General features: G+C 30.1%; 2 protein-coding genes across 2 annotated transcripts; both read right to left on the minus strand.

Annotated features, from left to right (window-relative positions):
• Positions 1-750: 750 nt before the first annotated feature.
• On the minus strand, positions 751-6,559 carry LOC114384367 (zinc finger protein 830-like). Its single transcript, XM_028344037.1, has 9 exons — positions 5,984-6,559; positions 5,747-5,792; positions 4,682-4,783; positions 4,102-4,201; positions 2,977-3,193; positions 1,635-1,905; positions 1,344-1,419; positions 1,185-1,231; positions 751-1,076 (listed from the first exon to the last, which is right to left on the minus strand). Exons 3-9 carry the CDS (start codon positions 4,768-4,770, stop codon positions 896-898), a joined length of 981 nt encoding a protein of 326 aa, XP_028199838.1. The 5' UTR covers positions 4,771-4,783; positions 5,747-5,792; positions 5,984-6,559; the 3' UTR covers positions 751-895.
• A 2,078-nt stretch (positions 6,560-8,637) lies between these two features.
• Positions 8,638-14,399, minus strand: LOC114384375 (tryptophan aminotransferase-related protein 3-like). Its single transcript, XM_028344048.1, has 5 exons — positions 14,075-14,399; positions 11,035-11,329; positions 10,190-10,479; positions 9,370-9,650; positions 8,638-9,109 (listed from the first exon to the last, which is right to left on the minus strand). The coding sequence occupies exons 1-5, from the start codon at positions 14,356-14,358 to the stop codon at positions 8,721-8,723; spliced, it is 1,539 nt and encodes a 512-aa protein (XP_028199849.1). The 5' UTR covers positions 14,359-14,399; the 3' UTR covers positions 8,638-8,720.
• Positions 14,400-27,413: the final 13,014 nt, after the last annotated feature.

The raw sequence follows: 27,413 nt of genomic DNA on the forward strand, positions 1-27,413 counted from the left end.
TGGGTGTTGGGCCAACAGCTTCAGCTTCTCTGTTTCTCAAATTAACCTATTTATACATCAATTGTGAATCCAAGTGTTTTTACTTTGATCTTTTTTGTTTTGCGTCTTACGGTTGTTTTTAACCGCCAATGAGTCCTTTTTTTTTATTTTAATTCTCTTTTTCTCTTAAAGTGTGAAATTTGAAAAGAAAAAAAATTGCCAAAATCTATATAGCAACCCTTTGAAATCCCTTCGAAATCGAACCCCTGCGTCTCCCCATAGCAGCCAAACACATGGAACAACGACAACATATATAGCAACACCAAGTGTAACTCTTCTTTGGCGTCATCCACCACGCGCATAATAAGTGCGATGAAGTTCTGGTGTGAGAAAACGCCCTTCACAAGCCTCATGGTGCCCAAGAAGAAGAGAATCGGCATCAAAGTTATGATTCACAACAGTTTTAATTTGGTAAAGAAAATGGGAGAAATCAAGGATTCATTTTTTACTGTGATCATTCTGAATGAGAATGACAAGCTGGTTACATAGGTGTGGCCCGCGGGTGTGACTTGTGAGAACAATAGGGGAAGGATCATTATACAATGCTTTAGAGAAACATGATTTTTTTAACGCCTACTTTATGGTCATTGATGATGAGACTTTAACCTTAAAAAAACATCAATTGACACCCCTGGCTTACGAATGAAATTTAGGTTCGGTAAGGAGTCTTGACAACCACCTTGTCTGTCCAAAGCTCTAAGCAAAATCAGATAAATAGGAAAGAAATATCGGATAAACATAGATAAGAGAATGATAACTAGAATTGTACATACAACATCTGATAATTGTGTAGATATTATATTCCAGTAATGGAATTAAAGAAATAGAAGGAAAAAATTAGCAAAGTATTCACAAATCACAAGTGTTGTGCTCTCCAGTCCACGGCCAAATTCCCTTCACTTTCATCATCACTGGATGGCTCTTCTCGTCTAGACTCCTTGGCTACAATCTCAGATGATTTACTACGCTTTGCAGCATTAGCAGCTTTTAGCTCCAATCTCCTCTTCTTCAACATTTCCACTTTCTCGCTAAGTATCCTGTAGAGGGATGAAAAGACATCGAGGGATGGGGGTATTTTTAGTACACATGGGAGAATAGAACACATGAAAACGAAACACAGTAGTATTGAATACAGTTAAACATACTTTTGCTCTACAACTTCCTCCTCTTCTATCATTTCGGCCGCATCAATCTGCTCAAAATGACAAACATTTCATCATGTATCACGTCTATAGTGTATGTGCATCTCAAAAGTTAGAAAGTAATGCTCAAATATATAGCAGAAAGAAAATAATGATCATCACCTCTTCTTCTTCCAACCGGTCGTCCACCTCCCGCAAGTCTTCTTGAATCAACTTCTCAAATTCCTTGTACTCATCTCTAAGAGAGGATTTGAAAGAATACGATATCATTCTATGTTCCAATCTATTTAATATATAAATCTCCCATGATATTGAAAAGAATAATTAGAATAAAGTAGAATAATTAGTACTCGTCTCTACAGTAATTAGAATATTTCAGTTCTTTACTTCCATGCAAAAACCAGATTCATGAGAGTTAAATGTAGTAACCAACAACATAAAGTGGGAACCTACTTGACATCTGGCTTCACAAGCTTTATGCCACGAGCACGCAAATCAGCCTCCTTATTGTCAAAAAATCCTTCAGGCAGAGTCCCTTTTATTTGCTGGATCTCTGTATCAGTAGACTTGACTGGTGTCTGTCTACTCTCCATTGCGGCTTGACCAACATTTGACTTTGCAGCATTATTGTCATGAAAATGACCTTTCTCCTTCTCCAAGTTTAACACCTGACTTTGAGCAGAAACCCCAGCTTTTCTACCTAAATCAGAGTCCACTAAATGTTCTGGAAGCAAAAATGTCAATGAAACAAAAGGTTAAGTTAATAATAATAGTAAGTGTTGCAAACAACCAATGTTATTATCAAACATGTAGCAGCAAGAAGTCCAAAGGTGTGTAAAGCACCAATTGGATATACCCAGTAAAAATGGTGAAAGACGAGGATGATGTTACCACTTCCTAGACATAAATAACCTTGTTTATCCACTACTATAATAAATTCTGAAAGTTACATGGTTTTTACTATTTATCACAATAAATTTTTTGGCAGAATACATTAAAAAGAACCCAAAGTTGTTTAATCCATTTCCAAGAAGGATTCAGCCAACTGTAGCCAATAACCATTTTGTTATACACCTACAATCATCTCAAAGTCCAAGCACATCAATGTCATGTCTTACACTTAACAATTTTTTAAAAATGAAGAAATTAAAGATGAAAAGAAGAAAATTACAAGGAAAGTGAAGGATAAGGAAATAAAACAACGAATTCCATAAAGAAACAGAAGCATAATAATGTAAAACCAAATGAGGGACCACTTTAAAACAAACATGAGACTTTTGTGGCCTACAAACATGTAATATGCCATTAGGTTTAATTCCATTATGCACCTCACTCCAAATAAAAGTTTAGACCTTAGAGAGAGCTTTGGACATTCAGAAGAGATTTTCAAGATAGAAAGTAAGTTCTATATGACGAGTTTGAAATTGAAAAAAAAAATTGCATGAAAACACCACAGATGCAAGGGACCAAATCCTTGTATCTGAATAAGACAAATGAAGATTGAGAATGAGACTCCAAAAAAGAGATACCAGTTCAGAAAATTTTCTATCATTCAAACAAGTTACCAAAGATGTGGGAATGCACAAGAACAACAAAGGAATCTTACTCTTAAAATTATATGCATAATAATTGTTTATATATTTAATGGACAAGCTGCGCATTATATATTGACATACAAAATACGCATGTATGAACAAATATTACTATCAGTGCCTGTTGCATGTAATTGCATCTCCATATATTTAAATGTACAAGAGTATAAATATGTACTTCATTTTCTAAACCAAATTCTTACCAGATCTTGTTTTTCCTGAATTACTGTCATCAAAAAATCCTGGTGGAAGCACTGATGATGATTGAGGTTTAGAAACTACTTGTGAAGCTTCTGGCGCTTTGGATTGTGAGTCCAAAGAATGTTCAGGTTTAGCCTTGGAAAAGCTAGTATCAGCAACAGGCTTTGCAATGTTATGCTGAGTTAATCCAGCTGCATTAGCTTTCAGATTACTTATTGCCTGTCCAAAATAATCATAGCTATTAAGGCAAGCTCATTTTGAAGTATGGATGGGGGTAAGGGAGGTTGTGAAATACAAAGGGAAACAAACCTTAACAAGACTCCCAGAAATTATAAAAATAAGACCATCTAAATATGTGCTAAGAAAATTTTGACTAAAACAAAAATACCATTGAGAGATGTTTAAATATTTAAATACATATACATAGTTATCAATCCAAGATAGCAGCACATAGAAGCCTGCTCAAAGAACACTATAGCAAGATAGCAGCAGGAACAGGATGACCACTATTGTAAATATTATAATACAAATAAAAAAAAATTATACTACCAATATAAATACTCAAAAAACAATAAAAGACAAAATTAAAGGAATTTATGACAAATAATACACACAATCTAGGATCAATAACAACATAGTAATGGAGTTAAAAAAAAGAAAGATTATGTAGAAGAAAACATGACACTTTAGATAAATATTGGTGAGACGTCAACTGGGAAGTTTGCAGAAAGAATGGATTAAAGATCAAAGCAGAACTACAGAAGTAACTTTTCAGGAAAAAAAGTCCTGTAACAGAGGTCAAATCAGAGGTAACTTTTTGTGTGAATGATCAAAGAAGAAGAGTTTCAAATCTGATCATGTTTCTAAAGCATTTATACCCAAAAAAGCCCCAAAGTCCTAAACAATATTATTTTAGGGGTAAAATGGGTTTTCAAATTTAAAGCCTATTATATCATGGCTATGCCACTATAGCATGCAAAAAGCTTCTTTTGGCTGCTGTTGAAAACTGCTCTGATATATGAATCCAATAGCAGCTCAGGGCTTCTCTGCTCTGCTACTCCACTATAGCATGCTATTGACTACTATGCACATATACATAACAAGAACAAGATTGTAAATATCATTACCTCACGATGCTTACGAGAAACTTGGTGTGCATCCCATAAAGACTCAGACTTTAGAACAACATCACAAACCCGGCAAACAGGTAGATCAAATTCATTATACCTGTATGTATATGCGCACATAAAGGCAGAAACAGTCAAAATAATGACAGATACAATTTTATCCAAATAAGAAGGGCATAATTATGTTAAACAAAATAAAACACAAATAATAAAGTTTAATTTTATGATGAGCCAGGAAGAGGCATGTCTTAACAATTATATGAGTAGCTGTAGCTATAATCAGATGCAAATCATAATCAGAGTAAATGTGGATATTTGTACATATAGTTGCAAATTCAAATATAGATGCCATGTACATCAACAGAAAATTAAACAAGTCAATAAAAGGGCATAACTCAATTCAAAAGCAGAAGGTATTTAAGAACTAAAGTATCATTCTTATGTGAAGAATAAAAAATAAAGCCATGAAGAGTGAATTAATAACTGGTGCAGTATAGCATATACCAAATTCAAAATTCCACAGGCAAATTCATGAAGTTTTGTGAAATGAAAAAGTACATGATGTGCACCAAGTACCAACCTTACAAGGGGAGATTCTATGCGCTTTTTCTTCTTTTGGGCATTCAATTTAGCACGAAACAATGCTTTTTTCTTGGCTTGTGCATCCATGTTCCTGTTGCTTGTGCATCCATGTATAGGAAAACAATTGATTAAAGGAACAAACTTTGTGCAGAAATCTCAACACCCAAAACATAGTTGAATTAATAATCTTCCATTACCTCAAAAAAAAAAAAGGAAAAACAAAAGAGGTTTGCAATTGCAACAAGAATTTTTGTGCCACACTGGTTTTGTTTTTGGTGAAAGGTTCAAAATCAATTCTGAGCCAACAAGTAATCATTTTAAAACTAGTTTAACAAGTGAAAGTGGTTCAGAATTGGTTCTAACTGCTTAAAACCAGTTCAGAACTAGATCAGAGATAGTTTTAAACTAGTTTATCAGTTCTGAATTGGTTTATAATAGTTTTTCTGATAAACAGCAAAAACAATTCTTTAAAACAGGATTCCCTTGCAGATTGCAGTTGCACTGGATGCTTTCCGAAAAAAATTCAGATTTATTTTCAAGACCAAAACCAATACCAGTGCAGCAACTCGATTAAATCTTGTAATGGAAAAAAGAAATCTGAATATTAAATAGTAAATACTAACCTAAGTATTTATATCACCAGAAGCAACAAGACTAAAACTAATTGAGAAAGAAAGGGCAGCATCCCATTACATTGATAACACTGCCATTAAGCATCCCAAAAGCAACTCCGGCCTCAAACCACAAAAACAAATGTGATCAGGTCCAGAATGCAGTTAAAACACAACCATGGAATTTATAAATCACGCCCAACCATCAAACAAACAACAAAATTGCACATAAGTTCAGGGTGGTATCCATCAAAACAGGAGACTTGAAAGAGACCCAATCTCTAGTCTCAATCTCAACTCTATAAATTTTTTAAATCACTTGGCAATACTACACAGAAATTGCACATAAATGTTTCCACACACACAAAAATAAACTTGATGCTATTGCTCACACATGCAGAGAATACTATGCAGTCAAGCCAAGCACAGAAACCACTATATATTAAGGATATGAAACAAGAGCTGATTCCACTTCTGCTATGCCAACTTTGATGCCCACTGCATATAACACAACCATATCAGACTTAAACATCAAACACAGGATATACAAAAAAACATGACTTAGCATTTTGCAAACAAGGTAGGAACAAAATCCAATGAAACCCTAATCCAATCACTGTACAATAGGGATAGGCATGAACCATAAATGAAAAATCAAATTACGGAAACAAAAAAAGGGAATTTTCTACCTCAAATTTGGTTAATCCTTTTTCCTCATCTACCTACTCAAAACAGTGCCGAAACAGCAGAGAAAAGAGTGGCTTTGGGAATGAAGTGTACAGAGATGTTCGATACAGCAAAGATTGAAATCAATACGATTATTCATATGCAGAGATGAAGAAACTGGGGTTAATGACACCAATCGAATTTATACTACGAGTTTTGATTCATGTAAATTGGCTTCGTTGCGTTAGGGGTTGTGACTGGGTGTCGTTTTGGGTTCGGAAAATTGTTTTGGTTAATTTTGGGGGATTTTTTTTAAAGTGAATTTTGGAGGAATTTTGAAACTCGTGTATTAAAAACAAAAATTATTTTTTATAAGCTAAAATATATTTTTATTCTCTCTCGTAACTTATGACACCGTCTCCAAAGTCGCCGCCGGCAACACCGTCGCAACCCAAAACGCCCTTATTTTCGCTCCTCAGCGAATGTGAAAAACAATAACCAAAGAGGGTTCGAAATGACAATGTTCAATGTTATAGGTTTTGTTGACAGTGGCGTATAGAGGATTCTTCATACTCAATTTTGTTTTGTCCTTCAACCTCTCGTTTCTGCTTCCGTTACACCTTCATCTCTTTCTATCGATTCAATTCTCTCCCCATTTTTTATTTACTGCTTTTTAGAACAATTCAATTGTAGATTGGTACTTGCTAGGAAAAAATAAGATAATTACATGGATTATCCATTCTTCAGAAGAGGGGTTCCATTCTTAGTATTTATTTTTAACTTTATTGCACTCTAGCAGTTTTTAATCATTAGAAATGGTGTTTTGATTTTTAACCTTTTTTTATGTAATTTGTGATAATTTTTAATCTTTACAAATTATATTTTAAAATTTAAATAAAAAAATATTAAGTAGATTCACACTCATTTAAATCTAATTCTAAATAATTAAATACAAATTTTAATTTTATGAAAATTAAAGTTAGATAAATATTTTTACAAAGAGACGAAAAATAAACTTTAATATTTTATGGAAAAAAATATTTAATCTTTTTTATGACATAAGTAAATGTGGTATTAACTTCTCTATAAAAAAAATGTGTGGTATTAACTTGATTTGATGTTTGAATAATGGAATTGTTTAAATTATACTATATTATATGGATTTTTATTATTAAGACGGGAGGACAATATATAAATGTTGAAATTCAAAGTATGGATACGGTGGAAATTTTTCTTGATAAAAATATGTTTCTATTTTTTTAAAATATTTTCATTTAATTTTAATCTCTATAGAAAATTAAATATATTTTTAATTTCTATAATTAAAAAAATATGTTTCTAGTCTTTGATGGAAAATTAAGATCATACTATCTTTAATATAATTTTTTAAATAATTATTATAAAAACTAATAAATTTATTATATATAATAATTTGTGATTAGATTACACTATAAAAAAGCTTTCATATTGTTAATATATTATTATTTTTCTTAATATATATTTTTTATCAAGAAGGGCTAAAAACCCCTAAATAAAAATTTTATTAGAAACTAATGTTACAACATTTATACAAATTTTTTAATTTACTATCATATCCTAATGTTATTATATTCTTTATCAACTTATATTTAAATTTATAATTTGTTGTATCTCATTATAATGTCTTTCTTAATTTTTTTTCTTATTAAATTTTAATATAAGAATACTAAACTTAATATAAAAAAAAGTTAAATGATTTTGTCCTAATCGTGTAAATTGATTTTAAACTATCAAGCATTCATAAATAATTATTTATATAACTTTTAAGATAGTTCATAAAAATTAACAAAAATATCAAATATAGTAAATTATTATTAGATGATAATGTAAAATTTACACTTTAAGTGTATATTTTATTTTTTTCATAAAAAAATAGTTCAAATATATAAGGGTCTAAAAAATCAATGATAAGAAGTTACGCCAAGAGGTTATGGACTTTTGTATGGGTTAGTTAATTTTCAAATTAGGTCAAATTATAATTTAATTTTAAAAACTAACACAAATCAATGTAAAACAGTAATCGTGTTTTGTCGGTCAATGAAGTCCCTCCTTAGATTGAGAAGTGAAATTTTCACGAAGGCGAAAACCGTAGCCACGTGCTTAGGTTTTGTACAACTACGACATCAACCTAATGGACTATTCCCAACAATGCAAAAAATGTCCCCTTAAAGATAATTTGATGCCCCTTCTTTTTCTTGGAAATTAGCTTCCAAAACAAATTAAAATTCTAACACTTTCATAAGGTACTTGCCAAAGTATTAAAATATTTTAACATTTTTGGAAAGTATTTTTTGAAATGTGTTGTAATCTTAACTCATTTTGGAAAGTAATTTTTTAAAAAAAAGATATTTTAAAAATAATTTAATATGTATATATATATATATATATATATATATATATATATATATATATATATATATTAATAAACCTGTCAGGTAAACGTGAGTAATTGGGGATCGGATCACCGAATGAAGATCGATATGGCCATCTTTAGTACATGAAGTTTGACACCAGTCACATGATCAATGTGAATTTTAATTAATTTCTCAGGAATTAATATTGTTTATTGCCTTAAGACAAAAATTTGAATAATCAACTCTCAAGAGAAGGGGGCAAAAATGAAAAACGAGTAGCAAGCTAGGTAAGTAGCAAACATCATTTTCCATTGATAAGGTGATGGCTCTCTATCGTACAACTCTACAAATTAATTTAATAATTTTTCTAATTAAAAGAAAGATCAATAGTTGTGTACAATCCATTTTGTCTAGGAAATATATTGGAGTTCAAAGTCTCTAATTCCATTCTCAAATCCAATGTTCTGTTCACAACATTCACACCAGCTGTTAACAACAGTGTAGTCTCATTGCTTTGCCTTAAAATAGTTGAAGTTGTAGCCACATGTTTATCATTAATTTCCACAGAAACTAGCTTGTTGATCTGCCTTAGCAATAAATCAAAGTCATCTTCGCTCCTAACTAAGCTAAGACGCACATAGCGGTTATCAGCACCAAATAAACTACCTTCCCGGCCAGTAATGTTAACTTCTTTGAGGACTTCATAACAAGAACGATCTTCTAATATTGATGTTTCACACTTCAACCACGCAAAAGCTGCAATAACATCAATATGAAATTCTTAGTATAATGATAAAAAAATGTTTATTTTGTATGTTTAAACCATTGGATTAAATATATAATATACTTAATTAATAAATTGTAACTTTATCTTAGAAATTATCACTATATAATTTTTATATATGTACAATTCTTTATTTTCCTTCTATTCTTACTTATTTAATTAGATAAAAGCTCCTTATTTGCTTTATGGATGTTGATGATCTACTTATACATTGATCTAGAAAGGAAATTACCTGAAGAAGGTGTTCTAATTTGCTGGGAAAATGAACAATGTTGAGGTTTCAATTTTTGAGTAGAAAATCTTTTTGATTGAGACAAGACTTTGCTCAATTTACTCCATCGGTTCTTCATTGTGTTGTGTCCGAATTCATACATTTCCCTGCCATTTCCACTGAGAACTACCTTTAAAAGCTTCATCACTCTCAGTTGAGTCTCTCTAGAAACACCGTAGGTACTCAAGTCCATGTATGTTAGCATTCTTTTGTACACAGCTTCATCATTTATTATTGCCCACCTAATAACACAAATCAATGGATACATTCTTTCAGGAAAATTCTTTAAGATACAAATTTAAACAGTGTTCATGAAATACACAAAATGTAATTTTCTCTCTCTTGAAATGACATTTTTTTTTTGTTTAAAATAACTCATTTCTGTTTCTACTACTTGTGAAGAAATCATTTAGAATATCTTCTTTTTGTGCAACTACGTACGGGTACATAGCTACTACATAAAATAGATGGTTTATTTTAAGCTGTTTAATGCTTGATAAAAGTTTTAAAAGAGAACTTCTATATAACATGTGAAAGATACTATAGTATGACATATTTAAGAGGCAAAGAAAAAATATTTTATAAAAGAAAATATTAAAGATTTTGTGTTTGTCAAATTATATATACTACTACGTCTTTGGACTAGCTAGCTAATAATTTGGAAGCAAACTTAATATAAAGCCAAATAGCATAATGCAATTTAAACAGTTTGAGGTACAAGTGCATGAGACTTCATCACGCAAAGTTATGATCTAGCTAGTACAATTAAACTGATATTTACCCAAATCGACTTCCAGCATGACCAGTAAGCTTAGAGAGAGTAAATATCATTAAATCTTCATCTGCAGGTGCTACGATAGGTGTGAAATGTGGCCAGTAGTAGGCAAGGTCATGAATTCTCTTCACAAATTGACCTTGAAGGACAGCCTTCTTCATATGCCCGTCCGGATTGTTTGGAGAAGTCACCAACTCAATAAAGGTCGAGTTTGAAGTATCATTATTCCACATTGACGTGTCCCCATTGAATTTATAATCCTCAGAATTGAAAAATTCAGTTTGCTCTTTATAAACCTAGCAAGTCATGAAGGCACAAAATTGAGTTTAGACAATCAAGAAGCATTCATCTCCAATACATTTTTTTCTTTTATTATTAATTAGTTAAGATTTTTTAATTAAGACTTACAAGATAAGTGTCACTTCTTAATTAACGTGTTTTTTATATTTCACTTTGAGTAATAATATATAACTAAAATAATATATATAAATTATATCTATCCAAAAAATAATGTAGATTGGATTAAGTTTGAATCTAATTAAATTTTAAGATAATATTCGAATTTATTATAATACGACATGTTAAGTCTATTAGATCACTTGTCATTGCCCTATTAATGATATGAATGAAATAATATAAATGGGAGAGGTGAACAACCCTCACCTCATGAATATAATTAGCTTTTGATGTTGAATTAAATTAATTTAACATTTTTAGTGAGTCTCTTTGGTAAGTTCCAATAAATTTAATTAATTAACATAAAAAAAATTAGTTAAAGTGTTCATGAGTGATAGACATATTGAGAGCTGTAAATTTAAGGAGCCTAGCTAGGTCATGGTTTTCAAATTTACCGGGTAATATGGGGTTGAAGCCACCACTTTTGTGGGTGAAGATGAAGCCTTTGAAGAAAGGGCATGCACTGCAGCATTAAGAAGATGAGTGGCACCTGCTCCAAATATTATGTATTTCCCATCTGTTATAGCATTTCCAACACTAGCATGGACATTTCGAATGTGTGCCTTCAACTCTTCGGAGATGAGAGAGCCATCACTGTATTCATAGCTCATGCGATGCCACCCTGCAATCACTATTGCACTGCTAGCTGCATTCTTCACCCAAAAGGGCTCCAAAAAAGTGGGATCTCCACTGCATGGATCGATATCATACATATATTAATAATTAGAAGTTAATTTAGTTTTTATTATAAAAACAAAAAAAGAAGTGTAGATAGTATATAGGCTAAGAAAAAACTTTTACATCATCTTTCAATCAATAATCTAATTAATACAAAATTAACTAATTATATATGATTTGTTTATTAACTTTTATCGTAACCGCCAGAAAAAGCCAAATCTCTCACATTTTTAATTAATTAACAGTCTAATTATGTTATACCCACAGTACATGGAAATTAAGCTAAAAACATTAAGTGTTAATATAATTAACATGTAGTTTTCCATTTAGGTAAAAATTAAAATATAACCTAATAAGTATTTTGTATGCTACTATTACACAAGTGTTTATAAATAAATATGAAATATTAAATAATAAATGTATAAATTTTTAAAATATTTGAGAAAAATTATTTCATTGATAATAAAGTATGTGAATAAAAAATATAAAACACAAATGTTTTTAAAATTTTATTTTTCAAAATATTAAACATTTAATTAATATTTTTCTTAATAATAAATTGTACATATCTCATTATATATATTTAATTTCAATTCAAGAAATTAAAATATTGATTAAAATAATTAGAGAAATTTATTTCTTTTACTGGGTAAGTAATTAAGAATACATTGATTTGACAGAGAATCCTATAACACATCATAAAGACAATTCGTGGCTGCATGAGAAGAAAAAATATATAAAGATTATTATTCCATTTTTCAAGAATGGAAGTTATAACCTAAATGTGAATCAAAGTTTTTGTTTCTGATTCTTTCATAAAAAATATCTTCAATTAGGTGGTACATATGATATCATAAAAATTATATAAAGATTATTCCATTTTCAAGAATTGAAATTATAACATAAGTGTGAATCAAAGTTTGCATGGTTTCTGGTTGTTTCATAAAAAATATTTTAAAGTGGTACAAATGATATCATAAAATTAATAGACTCATTACTATTTTGTAAATAGTAAATACATACCAAAGTAGTAAATTAATTTTAACTCCTCAATAGTAAATTAACTATTAAACTATTAAAGACATTAAGCTGGTGACTTCTATTGAAACAACAATACCCAACTCATGCATCTTGATATTTAATTTGTCACGACGTCAAATTTGTGGCAATTAGATCGAGTGTTGCAAAAAATTAATCGGATAACAAAAATTCATTTAGTTGGTCCACCATGGGTTTAACTCTAATTAACCAGAATAACTTGATTCACTTTTCTGGTAAATCAGAACATTGTTAAACGTATTAGCTAGCTCAAGCTAGCTAGGTTAACTCACTTAGCTAATTTCTTTTGAAGAAATAAAATTGTAAAAGACCGAAAAATAGAATTATAAGAAAAATTATTAATTGAAGCATTAGAGCTTCAGGAAGTTATTTTAATTATCTCTTAAAGATGAATGAAATTAAATTTAAATATCTTTTTAATCCCTTAAATATAAGTCATTTTTTAGTTTTTTAAATTTAAAGTTATTTTTTTGTTCTTAAAATTTATAAAATATTTTTATTTAGTTCTTCTACAAGTTTTGAGTCAAATAGAAAATAAAAAAAATTATAGTTTTTGGTATTTTTTATCATTAGAATTTGATTTTCTATTTTATATTTTAAAATATGATTTTTTGATGGTTTGAAACCGTCAAAATCAAGTTAATAAAAAAAATAAAATAATTTTTAAAGTTGTTAATGGACTTTTATTTTATTTTTTTTCTAACTTAATCATGATAGGTTTTTATTATTAGAAATAGTACTTTAAAATATAAAATGATAAACAAATTTTGGTTATGAAATTGTGAATTTTTATTTCATGTTTCACTCGCATTCTGCAAAAGAATTAAAAATAATATTTTGTAGATTTGAAGGATTAAAAAAACTAAAAAAAATGATTCAATTTTTAAGAACTAAAAATATATTTAAGTTAATATGTTTAATTTTATGATCGAGCAAACCCAAAACAGAAAAGTAGAGAAGACTTTTTGACCTTGTAAAAAGTTATAGACGAAGTTAATATTATAAGTTTTCAATTCTAAGCTCTCAGTATAAGAAGACTTTAATTTTGATCATATATTGAGTAAAAATGGGTATATAAATACTTTTAGTTTTGTGTGTGCAGTAATTTTTTAGGTTAGTCTGCATATATACCGGTAGCATTAGTAATTTTTTAGGAAAACATTTAGAGCTTTTTATCCTACATCTCAATATAGATATAATGACGTATACAGTTAGCCAAAGAACAAGTTTAGAATAGCACTATTGTTGCTTGACACTGACAAATTAAGGCGTTATGGGCACAAATGCTCTGACAGAAAATAAAATATGCAACACATGCAATAAAACTTATTAAATAGTACAACTAGGTTTCTTCACACCTCACTTGCGAAACCCATTCAAACCTATGAATGGTTATCGTTGTTTTAAAAACAGTTTGTGGCTGTAATTTTAGCCGCAACATCAAGATTTTTGGATTCATTAATTATATCTGCATGGCGATTGCAATTGCCAGCCCCATCAGTAGCATTTGTTTGCAACTTTCCACAACATGTAGAATCGTGACAAAACTGCAACTGGGACTACAATTTAAAACCTTCATGGCTATACTAGTTAGTCAGGCAATAAGGCAAGGTGTGCGAGTGTGTGAAATCAAGAATCTAGTAAAACAACAAAGATTATAAACCATTTGCTTATAAAATAAAAGACAAAGATTAATACCTATCTGCATCAACCATGCAATCGGGTTGGAGCTGTGAGCAGTCACTTCCTCCATAGCACATGTTGCATTCGCAAACAGGCTTGCCATGAAGAAGTAAACCATCCAAAAAAGCCTTTCCATGGCCGGAGCACGAGATCGACGATACAGCTTCAGCTTCTGCCATAGCTTCTTGCGTCCAATTTTGCTGGCATCTGTTGCGTATGAACATGCTAACTAAAAAGAGATTAAGTGCAATTGAACAAGTAAAAGATAGAATATACTTTAGACTATGAACCCTAGCCATGTTATCCCTTATATGCTGTCTCGTTTAGGATTTCAGTTACACCCACACACACATATATATATACAAGATTTGAGGGGAAGCAGCAAGGAAAGGGCAGTGAATGTTTTTTTTCATTGCCAATTCACTCGTGGGAAATATGAGTATTAATTTTGCATTAGTTGACCTTAGTGAAATACTGTTTCGGTCTCCTAATTTTTATTTTTATAACTTTTACGTACAATGCAACATGTGTGTAAAAAATGAAAGACACGCATTCGAAGATTAAGATTTTCCTTTCCACACTTGTATAATGGCAACTGGCTCAAAGAAATCAATATCTAATCTAGAGGTTTTCTCTGAACTTTGTATGTAGTCGACGATGACAGTGAAACGCGTTCAATAAATATAGAAAATGTGTCTTTATTATTAATAATGTTGCATCTTGTCCTTAAGATCGTGATTGGATTACATATGTTTGGTAAAACGAAAGCAAAAATATAGTCTCACATACTACCACATATTTTCAAAACACTTTTTGTTAACTTATTCTTTCTTTCTATTATTTTCATCACGTTGTTCCTCCTTTTATATATTCTTTCTATTTTGTTAACTTCTGTTTCTTCTTTCTATTATCTCCTTTCTTTTAATGTTTGTTTTACAGATAATTATTTTTGTCACGGAAATATTATTTCAGACAATAAATATATGAAAATATTATTTCCAAGTATATTATAAAAAATATATTTAATTAATTATAAAAAATTATTGAAAATATTGTTTATATATGCCCAAGAATAATTAAAACATATGTTACGTGACATTTTTTTTCTAAAAATATATATAATAATTATTGAAATATCCTTATTATTAAAGTTTGTTAAAAAAAATATACTAATGTTTTCAGAATAGATACAAATGTAATAAACCACACCAAAGTCCAAAAAACAGTGCCCAAAAACCTCACTACATTTCATCATGGTCCCATGCTTATTTTACCGGTGATTATATATATATATATATATATATATATATATATATATATATATATATATATATATATATATATATATATATATATATATATATATATATATATATAAGAAAAAAATTATAGATGCATGAAGGGAAAATTGAGGATAGTGGGTGATAAGGAAAATATGTGTATTTTTACTCACTAAGATTGAATAACTTATGTCCCAACGGAATAAAATATTTTCTACTCTTTTTCGTCGAGATTAAATATTATTTAAATGTGGAATTATGACTTATCCAAAAATAAGATATATTTAGGATTAATTATTTTATTATTTTATAACAAAGATGGGATAAATTTTTTCTTCTCGTATTCTTGGGAGTAAAATTTTTTATCTGTGAAACAAACATTCTCAAAGGAATAGTGTAATTCTTATTATTAATACCCATTTATATTTATTGTTGAAAACCCATTTTCTAATACATTTATTTGAATATTTTTAATTACTTATTAAAATTTATTAAAAATATGAATCTCATTTCTTAATTTTTTATTATTATCTCATTGTTTATTTAATGACTCTCATTCATAATTTTAAAGTTTTTAATAAATTTTAATTGATAAGTGTGTTAAATAGAAGGTGTAGTGCTCTTCTTTAGGCATTTTTTATGCTTCAATATCATATTAATTTTATGCTGGTCAACCTCACAATATGGCGTGATTTATGAACATCATCAAAGCATATTGCAATATTATTTTGGTTATTATCTTGCCATCCTTTTGCTTTTTTGTTTGGATCAACGTGTTTGCTAGCCACGGAACATAATAATTCTATAAGTTTTCAAAAGTTTTAAAAATATAAATTAAGCAACCACAAATTATCGAATTAATCTGTCGCATATTGAATTAATTAAAATAGGAAATAATTAAGTTTGCTTTTTTATTGAGAGAAAATAATTAAGTTAGCTAAAATTACATAGAATGTATCAATTAACATAAAATCACATCGCAACCAAAAAAAAAAACCTTAACAAACTTTCCCAAAACTTTTGTGTTGCAAGTTATTCCATATTTTGCATATTAACTCACGTAGATTTGTTCCCTAAAAAAACTTATGTAAATTTGCATATATTTTAGATATATAAGATTGATCTAGTGATAAAAGAAAAAAAATCATGAGTTTGAATTTTCTTTTAACAAATTAACATTTATGTAGTCAGTTGTATAGGAAGAGGAAGCTGTAGAAAGGTATTTATTGGTTTATTGGAGTTGAGGGGAGTTTCTTCACCGCAAAAAGATAAGTTGGACTCATGGAGGTGAGTGCTAGATCAATCTGAAAGTTATACGGTTAGAGCTACATACGTAGCTTTATGTGATCGTCATTTTGGCTCATTCATTGATGATATTTTGACTCAAACTTAAAATTTAAAGTCCCTCAAAAGATTTATATATATATATATATATATATATATTACAACGTCCTTATCAGTTTTCTGGATATTAAGCTGAGTACTGAAGATCGTGAACTGCCCACACTTACTTTTGGGTCTTATGTAGATTTTATTTTCCTCCAAGCACCAGTCTAACCAAAAAGGACTTTCATAGTTTTTCAAAAACAGTTATCAAGGGCACACCTTTGCAGGCTTACTAATCCCAGATTTTCAAAAAACAAGCAAAAAGGTGGATAAGAAATAAAAAAAAAAAAAGAATTACTGTTTACAACAGCTGAGTTCTAAATCATATTCGCATTTTCCAAATAAAGATAACTAAGGCCCCTTGAGGGTGCCTTCAAAGGATTAACTAGACATAGTGAGATTCATACTTACAGTTTATCGAAGAAAATTTTTGGGGAAGAGGGGGAAAGATGCAGAAAAGAACTTGATATTATTGCACAGACAACTATTACAAGCTTCTCTTTCCTCAGTTTCTCTCTCTCATTATTAGGTATGATATTGTTCAACGTATATCTTCAACTGAACCTCAACACCCTTAGAAAAAATGATACAGAACTGAGAACCCGTAAATGTAAAAGGTAATAGAAAAGAAATAAAAGTAGGCAAAAGTAATAAAAGCACGTAAATAAAAGTAGGCAAAAGTAGGTAAAAAGTACAAAAATATAATAAAAGTAAAAGAAAGTAAATAAAAGTAGGTAAAAAGTACAAAAATATAATATAGATTAGCAAAGGTGGCAAAGCCTCCTAGTTAGATTTATATTATATTTGAAAGTTAAAATTAATAACAGTTAAGAGTAAGCGGTATGCGGAAGGAAAAGATCAAATTAGATGGATAGAAGGCAATTCCAAGTGGACACTATAAGTTATCTTATTTGGAAAATTATAAAATATGATGAACCCATTTTTTATTTTTATTTTTATTTTTTTTACAACGTCCTTATCGGTTTTCTAGATATTAAGCTGAGTACTGAAGATCGCGAACTGCCCACACTTACTTTTGGGTTTTATGTAGATCTTATTTTTCTCCAAGCACCAGCCTAACCAAAAAGGACTTTCATAGTTTTTCAAAAACAGCTATCAAGGGCACACCTTTGCAGGCTTACCAATCCCAGGTTTTCGAAAAACAAGCAAAAAGGTGGATAAGAAAGATAAAAAAAAAAGAAAAGAATTACTGTTTACAACAGCTGGGTTTTAAATCATATTCGCATTTTCCAAATAAAGATAACTAAGGCCCCTTGAGAGTGCCATCAAAGGATTAGCCAGACATAGTGAGATTCATACTTACAGTTTATCGGAGAAAATTTTTGGGCAAGAGGGGAAAAGATGCAGAAAATAACTTGATATTATTGCACAGACAACTATCACAAGCTTCTCTTTCCTCAGTTTCTCTCTCTCACTATTGGGTATGATATTGTTCAGTGTATATCTTCAACTAAACCTCAACACCCTTTATATAGAGAAAGTTTACATAACAAGACAAAACCCCTTCAGTCAAGAACAGTAAAATTACTGTTCATTTACTTTGTCACAGGGTTATCTTTTACAAAATAAATTTATTATAGATAAGCTCAATGTCCAATCTATGCAATAGTAATGATTCCTGCCTTGGATTTTAACTGTGTTTAGGCAGAATACATTTGTCTTTAACTCTTAGTTGACTTTGTGAAAGTAACATCTTCTTCGTCTTGGATATTCATAGAACAGAAAATGTCAGATGAATCTTCCATTGAGAGATCAGTAAAAGGGAAAGGAGGAGTTTGTTGTCCATGGCATCCACTGGCTTCATAAATCTCCTTGTCTTTTTTCTTTTTCTGAAAGAACTGAACCAGTTTGTTGTTATGATCCACCGGGAAGGGAATGAAAATTTTCCCATTGTATAAGGGCAGGAAAAGCTTTGTGTCATGAGTTTCTTTTATTAGATCAAACTCACGTTTGTCCTCTTCTGAGAAGAACCATTGATAGCCCTGAATTTGTGCCCTCATAAGGCTATATTGGTATTGTGTATTGTCTTGTACATCCCAACTTTCGTATTCATCATTAGATAGGCAGGGATAATATCTATGATCCTCTTGTAAGAGTTTCATAACATGGCAAGGATAATTCTGAGCAGTGAAATTGCTCGGGCAGGTCATTATCTTGATGGCAATTAGTCCATCATTTATGCTTGGATTAAATTTATGGCCTCATTGATTGAGGAATTAAATCCCTCGAATCTATCAGATGGAGGAATCAGGATTGATTCCAAACATCCATAGTCCAATAGACTCTTTGCAGAAATTGCTAAGTCTTCATATCCGAAAGACTTAAACTGATCTATATCTAGTTTGGCCTTTCTAGAGAGGAATTTTATTTTGCAAGGGCAATTGGTTTTGTCTTGGCAGTATGGAGTTTTATTGATGCAGATAAACTTTTGGTTAAAATAAGCATGTACGCCTATGTAGAGTCCCGGAATTTGGGTTTGGTTATTGTGTATCTTAAACAATAAGGTCTGTATTTTCTTAAAATTGTCTAAGCTTAGGTCATTTATTGAGCCTGGGATATTTGGGCTAACTGAGTCTTTATAGGTTTTTTGGCTAGTCTTGGTTTGGTCAGTGTTTATCTCTATTGTCGGGTTTTCTGGTTCAAGAGACCTTTTTATCTTATTGATGTATGTGGTATTCAATTCAAGGGCTTTTTCTGCTTCCTCTCTTGAATAGAAACCTTTATAGATTGGGCTTTGAATTCCCTCCTTTGCAAGGCAAAGGTCTTTGAAGTTGGTATAAACACCTTTATGAGGTCCTGATAATAGGACAAAAGCTGTATAGCCTTTTCCAGAAGGAGAGGCTTTTGTAAGAAAAGAAACTCCTTGGTTATTTGTTATGCAGAAATTGTATAGAGCACATATTATGCCCTTTTTTACTGAATAGACAAACTGTTCATTATTATTTGTATTTTTTGGAATATTCCAAATATTGTCAATTAGATAATTGAATTTGTCATTAACAGTTTCTCTACCAAGGTAGTGAAACTCATTTGTAAGTACTGGCAATTCTTGATTGCCGAACTTCATTTTGTGCTTTATGTTTTGGTAGGAAACCTTACAAGGCTTCATTTTGTTGTACCCCTGCAAAATGAGAGAGAATATCAGCAACAACATTTTTTATTCCTTTTATGTGTTCAAAATTTATTTTTACTCCATTATGATAGACATATTCCTGGAATAAAAGCCATCTTTTATGAGGTTTTTTGTCAGTATTTATCTGTTGGCTACCATAAGCTACTATTGCTTCACAATCTGTTCTTATGGTAATTTCGCTTTTATTAATCAAGAAGAGTTTAAATCCTTCTAAAACATTTATTACAACATTTACTTCATAGTCTATAGATGTTGAGTATACCTATGGTTTTGTATGGTATTTTCTAGAGGCATATATGCAAATTTCTTCATCATGAATCTTTTCATATTTATTTTTCTTTTTCTTTAGGATGGCTCTCCATCCTTGTTCACAACCATCACATTCTATAACTAGATAGTCAGAATCTAATGGTAAGGATAAATATGACAAGTTGTTAACCATTTCTTTAATCTTTTGGACTAATTTTATATCCTCAGTATTAAATTTTCTCTGTCCAGTCAAAGATGTTTTGTTGTAAAGAGGGGCTGTATATTTTCCCATGTCTTTGATAAAGTTTTTGGCATAGTTAAGCAGGCCTAGAAAAGCCCTCAAAGTTTTTATATCTTCCATTTTATCTGGGAAACCAAGGATTTTTTGGGAGATATGAGGCTGTAGCCTTATTTTCCCGTTTCCTATTTCTGTTCCTAAAAAGGAAATATGGGTTTTACATATTTTCATTTTTGATTTTGAAATAATCAAACCAAATTTTTCAAACAGATGAAGAACTTGTTTAAGATGTAAATAATGTTCTTCTTTAGTTTTTGAAAAGACAAGTACACATCATCTATATACGTACAAGTGAATTCTTTATAATTTCCAAAAATATTATCCATTTTTCTTTGGAAAATTTGTGGTGCATTTTTTAGTTCAAACGACATTACTTTCCATTCAAATAATCATTCTGAACAAGAAAAAGCAATCCATTTTATCGAATCAGGATGCATTTTTACTTGGTGAAATCCTGATTTTAAATCGAATTTTGAAAACCATTTAGCTTTCTGTATCCTATTTATCAACAGGTCTTTAGAGGGAATAGTGTATCCATCTATGTGGGTGTTATCGTTAAGCCTTTTGTAATTATAAACCATTCTAGTTTTTCTTCTTTTTTGTTCTGAATGTTACCGGGTATATGACAAGGACATTGTTTATTTTTATTTAAGTTAGTGGGGGCCTCACCACGTTTTGTTCGTAACTCTGATGTGAGTTCATCTATTATAGGTGATATTTGTGAGTTTGTAGAGATTATTAGGTAATCTTTTGTAATAGTAACTGATCTATTATTATGAATGATAAAATCGAGTCCTAAAGTCATTTTTTCTCTAGCAGGTCGTAAGTTTACTACATCTGCTTTATTTATAAAAATTTTATTACCAAAAATTTCACAATTTGTAGATAATTGAATAGTAAAATTTCGTGTTTCTGTATCATTTGTTATTATGTCTCGAGACATTGTTCTAGTTTTGATTATTATATTGCTTTTAAAGCAATTGTGCTCGGGTACCGAGAACCCCTAAATGGACTCATGGAGGTGAGTGCAAGATCAATCTGAAAGTTATACGGTTAGAGCTACATACGTAGATTAATGTGATCGTCATTTTGGCTCATTCATTGATGATATTTTGACTCAAACTTAAAATTTAAAGTCCCTCAAAAGATTAATATTTTTTTTTTGGAGACTTATTAGAAATAAGTTTCCAAGTGGAGATAATCTGTCAAGAAAAAATGTGGCAGCTGGAGTAGTTGATTTCAATTGCCCGTTTTGTAGAAATCATGAGGAGACTTGATACATACACTTTTTTGCTCCCCAAAAGCTGAGGATATATGGAAAAGTTTCTATTCACGTGTCAATCTCAAAAATGGTATTGCCAGCCTCTATTAGAATGCACTATTGGCAACATGTGTTATTGTATGAAAACAAGATATAGTACAAGAAATGTGGAGATTTATTTGCTGTGGCATATAGCATGTGTCCTTTGAAATAATAGGAACAATATTGTCTTCAATGGGAAAACTTTTGAGAAGCGGAGCATCATCCATAAAATTCTTTTTCACTCGTGGTCTTGGCTTAAGAATATGGATGCATCATTTTCTTATTCTTACGTGCAGTGGTGCATGAATCCTGGTGAGTGTTTGAAGGGATAATGCGAATTTTATGTCTCTGAGGTGGTTTTTGTTTGCTGCGGAAGTCTTTCAAAGTCATCATGGAAGCATATTGTATTCCTGCACTTCGTTCAAATCACTTGTTGAGTGGGGACGTGGTCAACGACAATTTCAGAATGCCATGAGAAGAGTATGTGGGTTGGTGATATATATAAATGGGGATATTAACTCTGTTTTTTGTGTATTAATTTTAACTGTTTGCTATGTGAATGGGGATAAAAAAATTCATCAACAGGACAATAGTCATAATTTAGTTAAAAAATTGTTTAAATATATTTTTTTAACCGATAAATTAGTCAATCTTACTTTGGGTTTTTAATATATATTTTTTCATTTTATTAAGTTCGAAGTAAAACAAACATTTTATTTTTAGTCATTGTCATTTTGTTTAGCCATTTTAATATATTAATTTTTTTTTATTTTAGTTCTTATAAAATTTATACTTTTCGTATTGCTTCCTTAATTTAAAGTATTTGATAGAAATTAATAATAAATTATCTACATATTATAAAAATAAAAATAAAAATAAATTAATTATCAATAAACGGATTGAGAATCTGAATCTATTATCGAATTGACAATCATACGGACTCTAAATCCTGTAATGAATCCGGATTGACAATACTATAAGATAAATACTTCTTATGTTAAAAAAATATCTTTGATAACCTAGTATCTTATACAAAACAGGTTTTATCCCCGTAGAAGTATATATGAATAATTAAGAACACCCCATGGAAAGTTGTTCCCACTCAACGCGAGTTTATACAAAAACTCACATGCACCCCAGAAAGAAATGTAATTTAAAAAAGAGGGGTGTGCCGCCGTAGGTATAACAAATAATAAATTAATTGCAGACTTATGGTATAACAAATAGTATATTGGCAAATTAGCAAGTTTTACCATTCGTATTATATTCTTCATATATAACACACGCATGTTACACGCAATTCTATATTATCTTTATATTTTCCTAAAATTGGCCTTTTAGTTTTTTCATATTTGAATTGGTTGACTTATATATCAACGGTGCTTTTATGTTATTTTTAAGATATGACTATACGCCATCTTCAGTCTAGAGCTTCTACAGTAATTAAGTATTAGTCTGAACATGTGTATATCAAAAAGTAGACTTTTTCTTTTCGTAAACAAACACATATACCAGAAATTTAATTTGTTATTATTGCAATCGAAATTAATCAATTAAAAATAAGTCAAGCTTAACCAACAGATCACTGAATAAACCTTTGTTCCTCACAATAACGAATGGTTGGAAATGGGTAATTACTTTATTATACGAGTTTAATTGTGATGTATTGTTAGTGTAATTAAAGATCTATACAATATCAATAAATTAGTAGTAATTATTTTTTAAGATAATCATTATACAAAATTATCAAACTTATTATACACAACTATCTACGGTACTAATTAACATCAGCTAAAAAAAAATACGGTATTAACAATTTGATGACAGTATTAACAACTTTTACAGTGTCAGCACTATATGATTAAATTGTTAATTTATTTTTATTTGTTGACAACAGATATTTTAATTCTATAAATTACAATTGACCGGGAACAGAGGAAGCGGGGAAATTATGGCTTTCCCTTCATTTTTCTTTTCCAACCATGCATCCATGTGTTTTTTATTCTCTACAAAAAAAAAAATTTGAGGTCGCAAGTTAGATTAAGGTCATCACAAATATTTATTTTCGATGACTACGCTATTTTGAATACACAACAAAACTTTGTCGAGGTCGATTGACCCATTTGGGTTATTTTTATAAATTATTTTTCAAAATTGACAAAAATATTTGTTAGAATAAGTCTGTTTTGAACATTCACCAAGTCAAATTTAACTTGCGACTTTATTATCCATCAACATTTTGTCTTTAAGAAGAAAAAAAATTGAGTGAAATTACATGTGGTATGTCATGTTGGAAATCGTAAATGAAACTACTCAAAGTAACAATTTCATTTTGTGAGACGTAAAATTGGTGTCAAAGCTTGTTAAGCACCCATAAAAGTGTAATTCATAATTGCACTTGATTTTAAAAACAATATTTTTAAATTTTTTATTCCTTTCAAATTCTTCAATATTTTTAAAATTTACTTTCTCATCTTCTCCAATCTCGCGTTGCAGTTAGGTTCTACACCATCATTAAAATGATTTAATTTCAACCCCAATTCGAAACTCCTTTGTACTTGTGCCTCCTAAGAATGCTATTGAAAATACAAGTATATCATTATTAAATTCTTTAAACATTACTCCACATCTAAAGAATTGACCCACCCAAAACAAACGCGTGTTGAATTCCATGAAGTCAATTACATTTGTTTAATATAAATAGATCGAAAAGGGGAAGTCTCAACTTAATTAATATATTTTACTGATCTGTTTGAAAGGGGTGAATTTGAGAGAGCATCTTTGGGGTAGGAAAGAACTGTGAAGTGTATCATGGGGGTTCCAAATTCTATAGTCTTACTCTCTTGATTTTTCTATGTATTTGAGATTGATTAGCTGCGTGTCAGTGTTCATAGCTGGCTAATTTCTCTCTCTCTCTCTCTTTATGGTTATGACGTAATCTATTGTAAACCCCAATTTTTTAATAATTGAATTTTGTTCTCTTTTATTCAATTGATTTGTGCCACTATTTTAAATTTCTTTGGAATCGATCACTCTATTATATCAATTTATTATAACATTTGTGACCAACTTCGTGTAATAGATGGGGCTGTAGAACAAATAAGTTCATGAAATAAGATTGATCAAAGTGTTTTGTGACTTTTTGAACGATCAATTACTTTTTATTCTTTCTCTCTATGTTTAAGTTTTCCTCCAATTTGAACCCTAATTGACCAAATAGGAATTAAATTAGGGGAGAGAAAGTTAATAGTGTTTAATCAAGACTTGCTAACTATGTTTAGAGAAGTCAAGTATTGAAATTGATTAAAAATTCAATTAGAATAAGAATTGGAGAATTTATTTGTATGGTTGAAATCATAACCCTATCTTTCTTGTTAGATTATCTCTCAATCTGTTTCTGCATGTTCTTTAAATTCTGTTTTCTTGCAAGTATTTGAACACACTTTTCTCAATCGTTGATTGAACCTAATTGTCTAGTTTATTACAAATTTTGACTATCTTGGAATTACCTATAGTCATTTGATATGATATTTGGACTTGAGTCCCCTGTAGCTATGCATAGGATATCTTTGTCCTGAGGGAATCTGAATTTTTTTAATTTTTAATTTTTTTTATTTCACTCTATTATAGGGCTGCCTCAAGAGGGAAAAGAAAGATGGAACAAAAAGACAGGGACTTACCATCACATTAAGGAAGCTATCCAACAAAAGATGGAAGAAAACTTGCTCTAGGATAAGGAACTTCAATTCGACCCCATTCCACATTAAGGGGTTTTAGGAGTGACTATTCAAATTCTCTCACAAAGTCTTTTTCTAAAAACATTCCTCTTCTCACTTATCTTCTAAAGCCCAAGTGTAAAGCCTAGAACATAAGAGGGAAGCAACCAAGCTCATCCACAACACATAAACACTTACTATTTCTCACGAATTAATTATTTTCAAATCGATAATAGAGAAGTATAATAGGATTTCCTCGTAATTGTAAAACCTTGATAAGATGTTTATACAATGAAAGTACCTAGTTAGGAGCTACCACCAAACAGTCCATTGGTTTAATCCGTTACAGTAAGACACAAACAAGCCATGGTGTTACTAATACTAACAAATGCTTTATTAGGAATATTAATTACAAAGACATAACAACGTGTGGCAATTGCTGTTGCATTGGACTTCATTTGGCAAAATATAAATAAGAATGAGTTTGGATAGAGTATTTTTAAATGAGGAAGGTAATTTATCAAAAAAAATTAAATTTTTTTAATTTAAAATTCATTATTTTGATTTTTTTATGAAGAATTTAAATTTTTGGAATTTTAAAACATAATTTTAAACCACTCAAAATGTGAAATTTTAATTTCCTTCTAAAATGTGAGAAATTAAAATTCCCTTTTTGATAGAAGAACCTTCCAAAAAGTTTGTGTATTTTTTTTATAACCTTCATCCTTTGTTACATTCCTGAAATGTCGTTCTGGAACTCGCGACTCTTCCCTCATGTCAATGATCTTCTTCTTTAAGTAACACTGTTTGAGTTCCAGGAACGTGGATCAGGTACAGGTGTATGGGAACACATAGAACTGCACCCGCCAATCAGGGGAGCGGTCGTCGTTGCCTATCACGCGATGGAGGTGCTCACCGACACGAAGGGCCTGAGTTATGTCTTGTGCCGTTGACGAAATATTATGGTCGGATATGGTAATATACGCCGTCATGTCTCAGTTTACCTGCGACTCCCCTTGCCACATCAATATTCTTCTCTTTGGAAACATACCAACCATATCTTCTCTTCTCTTTGCATTCATTTTCTTTCATCTTCACAATTTTTTTATCCAAATACAAAACTTTAAAAATAAAAGAATTTCATGTTAAAATATTTAAAATTCTTACCATTTAAAATTTCTAAACGCCTATGAAGATTGTTGGGCACCTTTGGATGCAGGTAGATGCAATATATGTCAGCAATTGCTGTTGCTTCAATGTGTTTCTGTGCGTTTTTTAGTTGTATCAGTTTTTTTTTTTCTTCCTTTAAAAAAATATATGTCAATCACACTTTTTCTTAAAAAAAAGAAGAAAGTTACTTGATGACATTGATAAAATGGAATCAAATCCTTTAAGCATATTTATTTTAAAAAAAACCAAATTTACGTTAAAAAAAACCAGCCGTTAAGTTTGTTTGTTTACATTAAAAAAAATACAGTACAAAAATATGTTTTATTATTTCTCATTTTTATATTTAATTAATTAATATATTAAAATTAAATGGAAAACCACTCCTTGAGTAGTTGAGATTCTTTAGAGAAAGATAAAGAATTATTCTTTTTAACAAGCACTTTTTTCTTCTTCTAATAATCTTTTTATAACATCTAAAATATAATTATAATTTCTTGACTCCTTTGACAAAACTTTAATAATAACCAAATAAAAATGAGATAAAGAGAGTAGTACTTTTTATTATTAATAATAAAAAATTACGCTAATCTACCTATCTATCCAATAGATTCCACTTCTAATAATATATAATTTTTCCATTAAACTCCAAAATGAATATGGTGTCAAGTCTAGTAAGATAGATAGCCAATGGTTATTGCCGTCACATCTCTCTAATTCCAACACTAATGATGCGTTTTTAGACCATTGGTTCAAGTTTTTGTTCACTAATAAAGTCAATTTTCTTGTCTATTTCCACTT

Source organism: Glycine soja, chromosome 2 (genome assembly GCF_004193775.1).
Source record: "Glycine soja cultivar W05 chromosome 2, ASM419377v2, whole genome shotgun sequence".
Lineage (NCBI taxonomy): Eukaryota > Viridiplantae > Streptophyta > Magnoliopsida > Fabales > Fabaceae > Glycine > Glycine soja.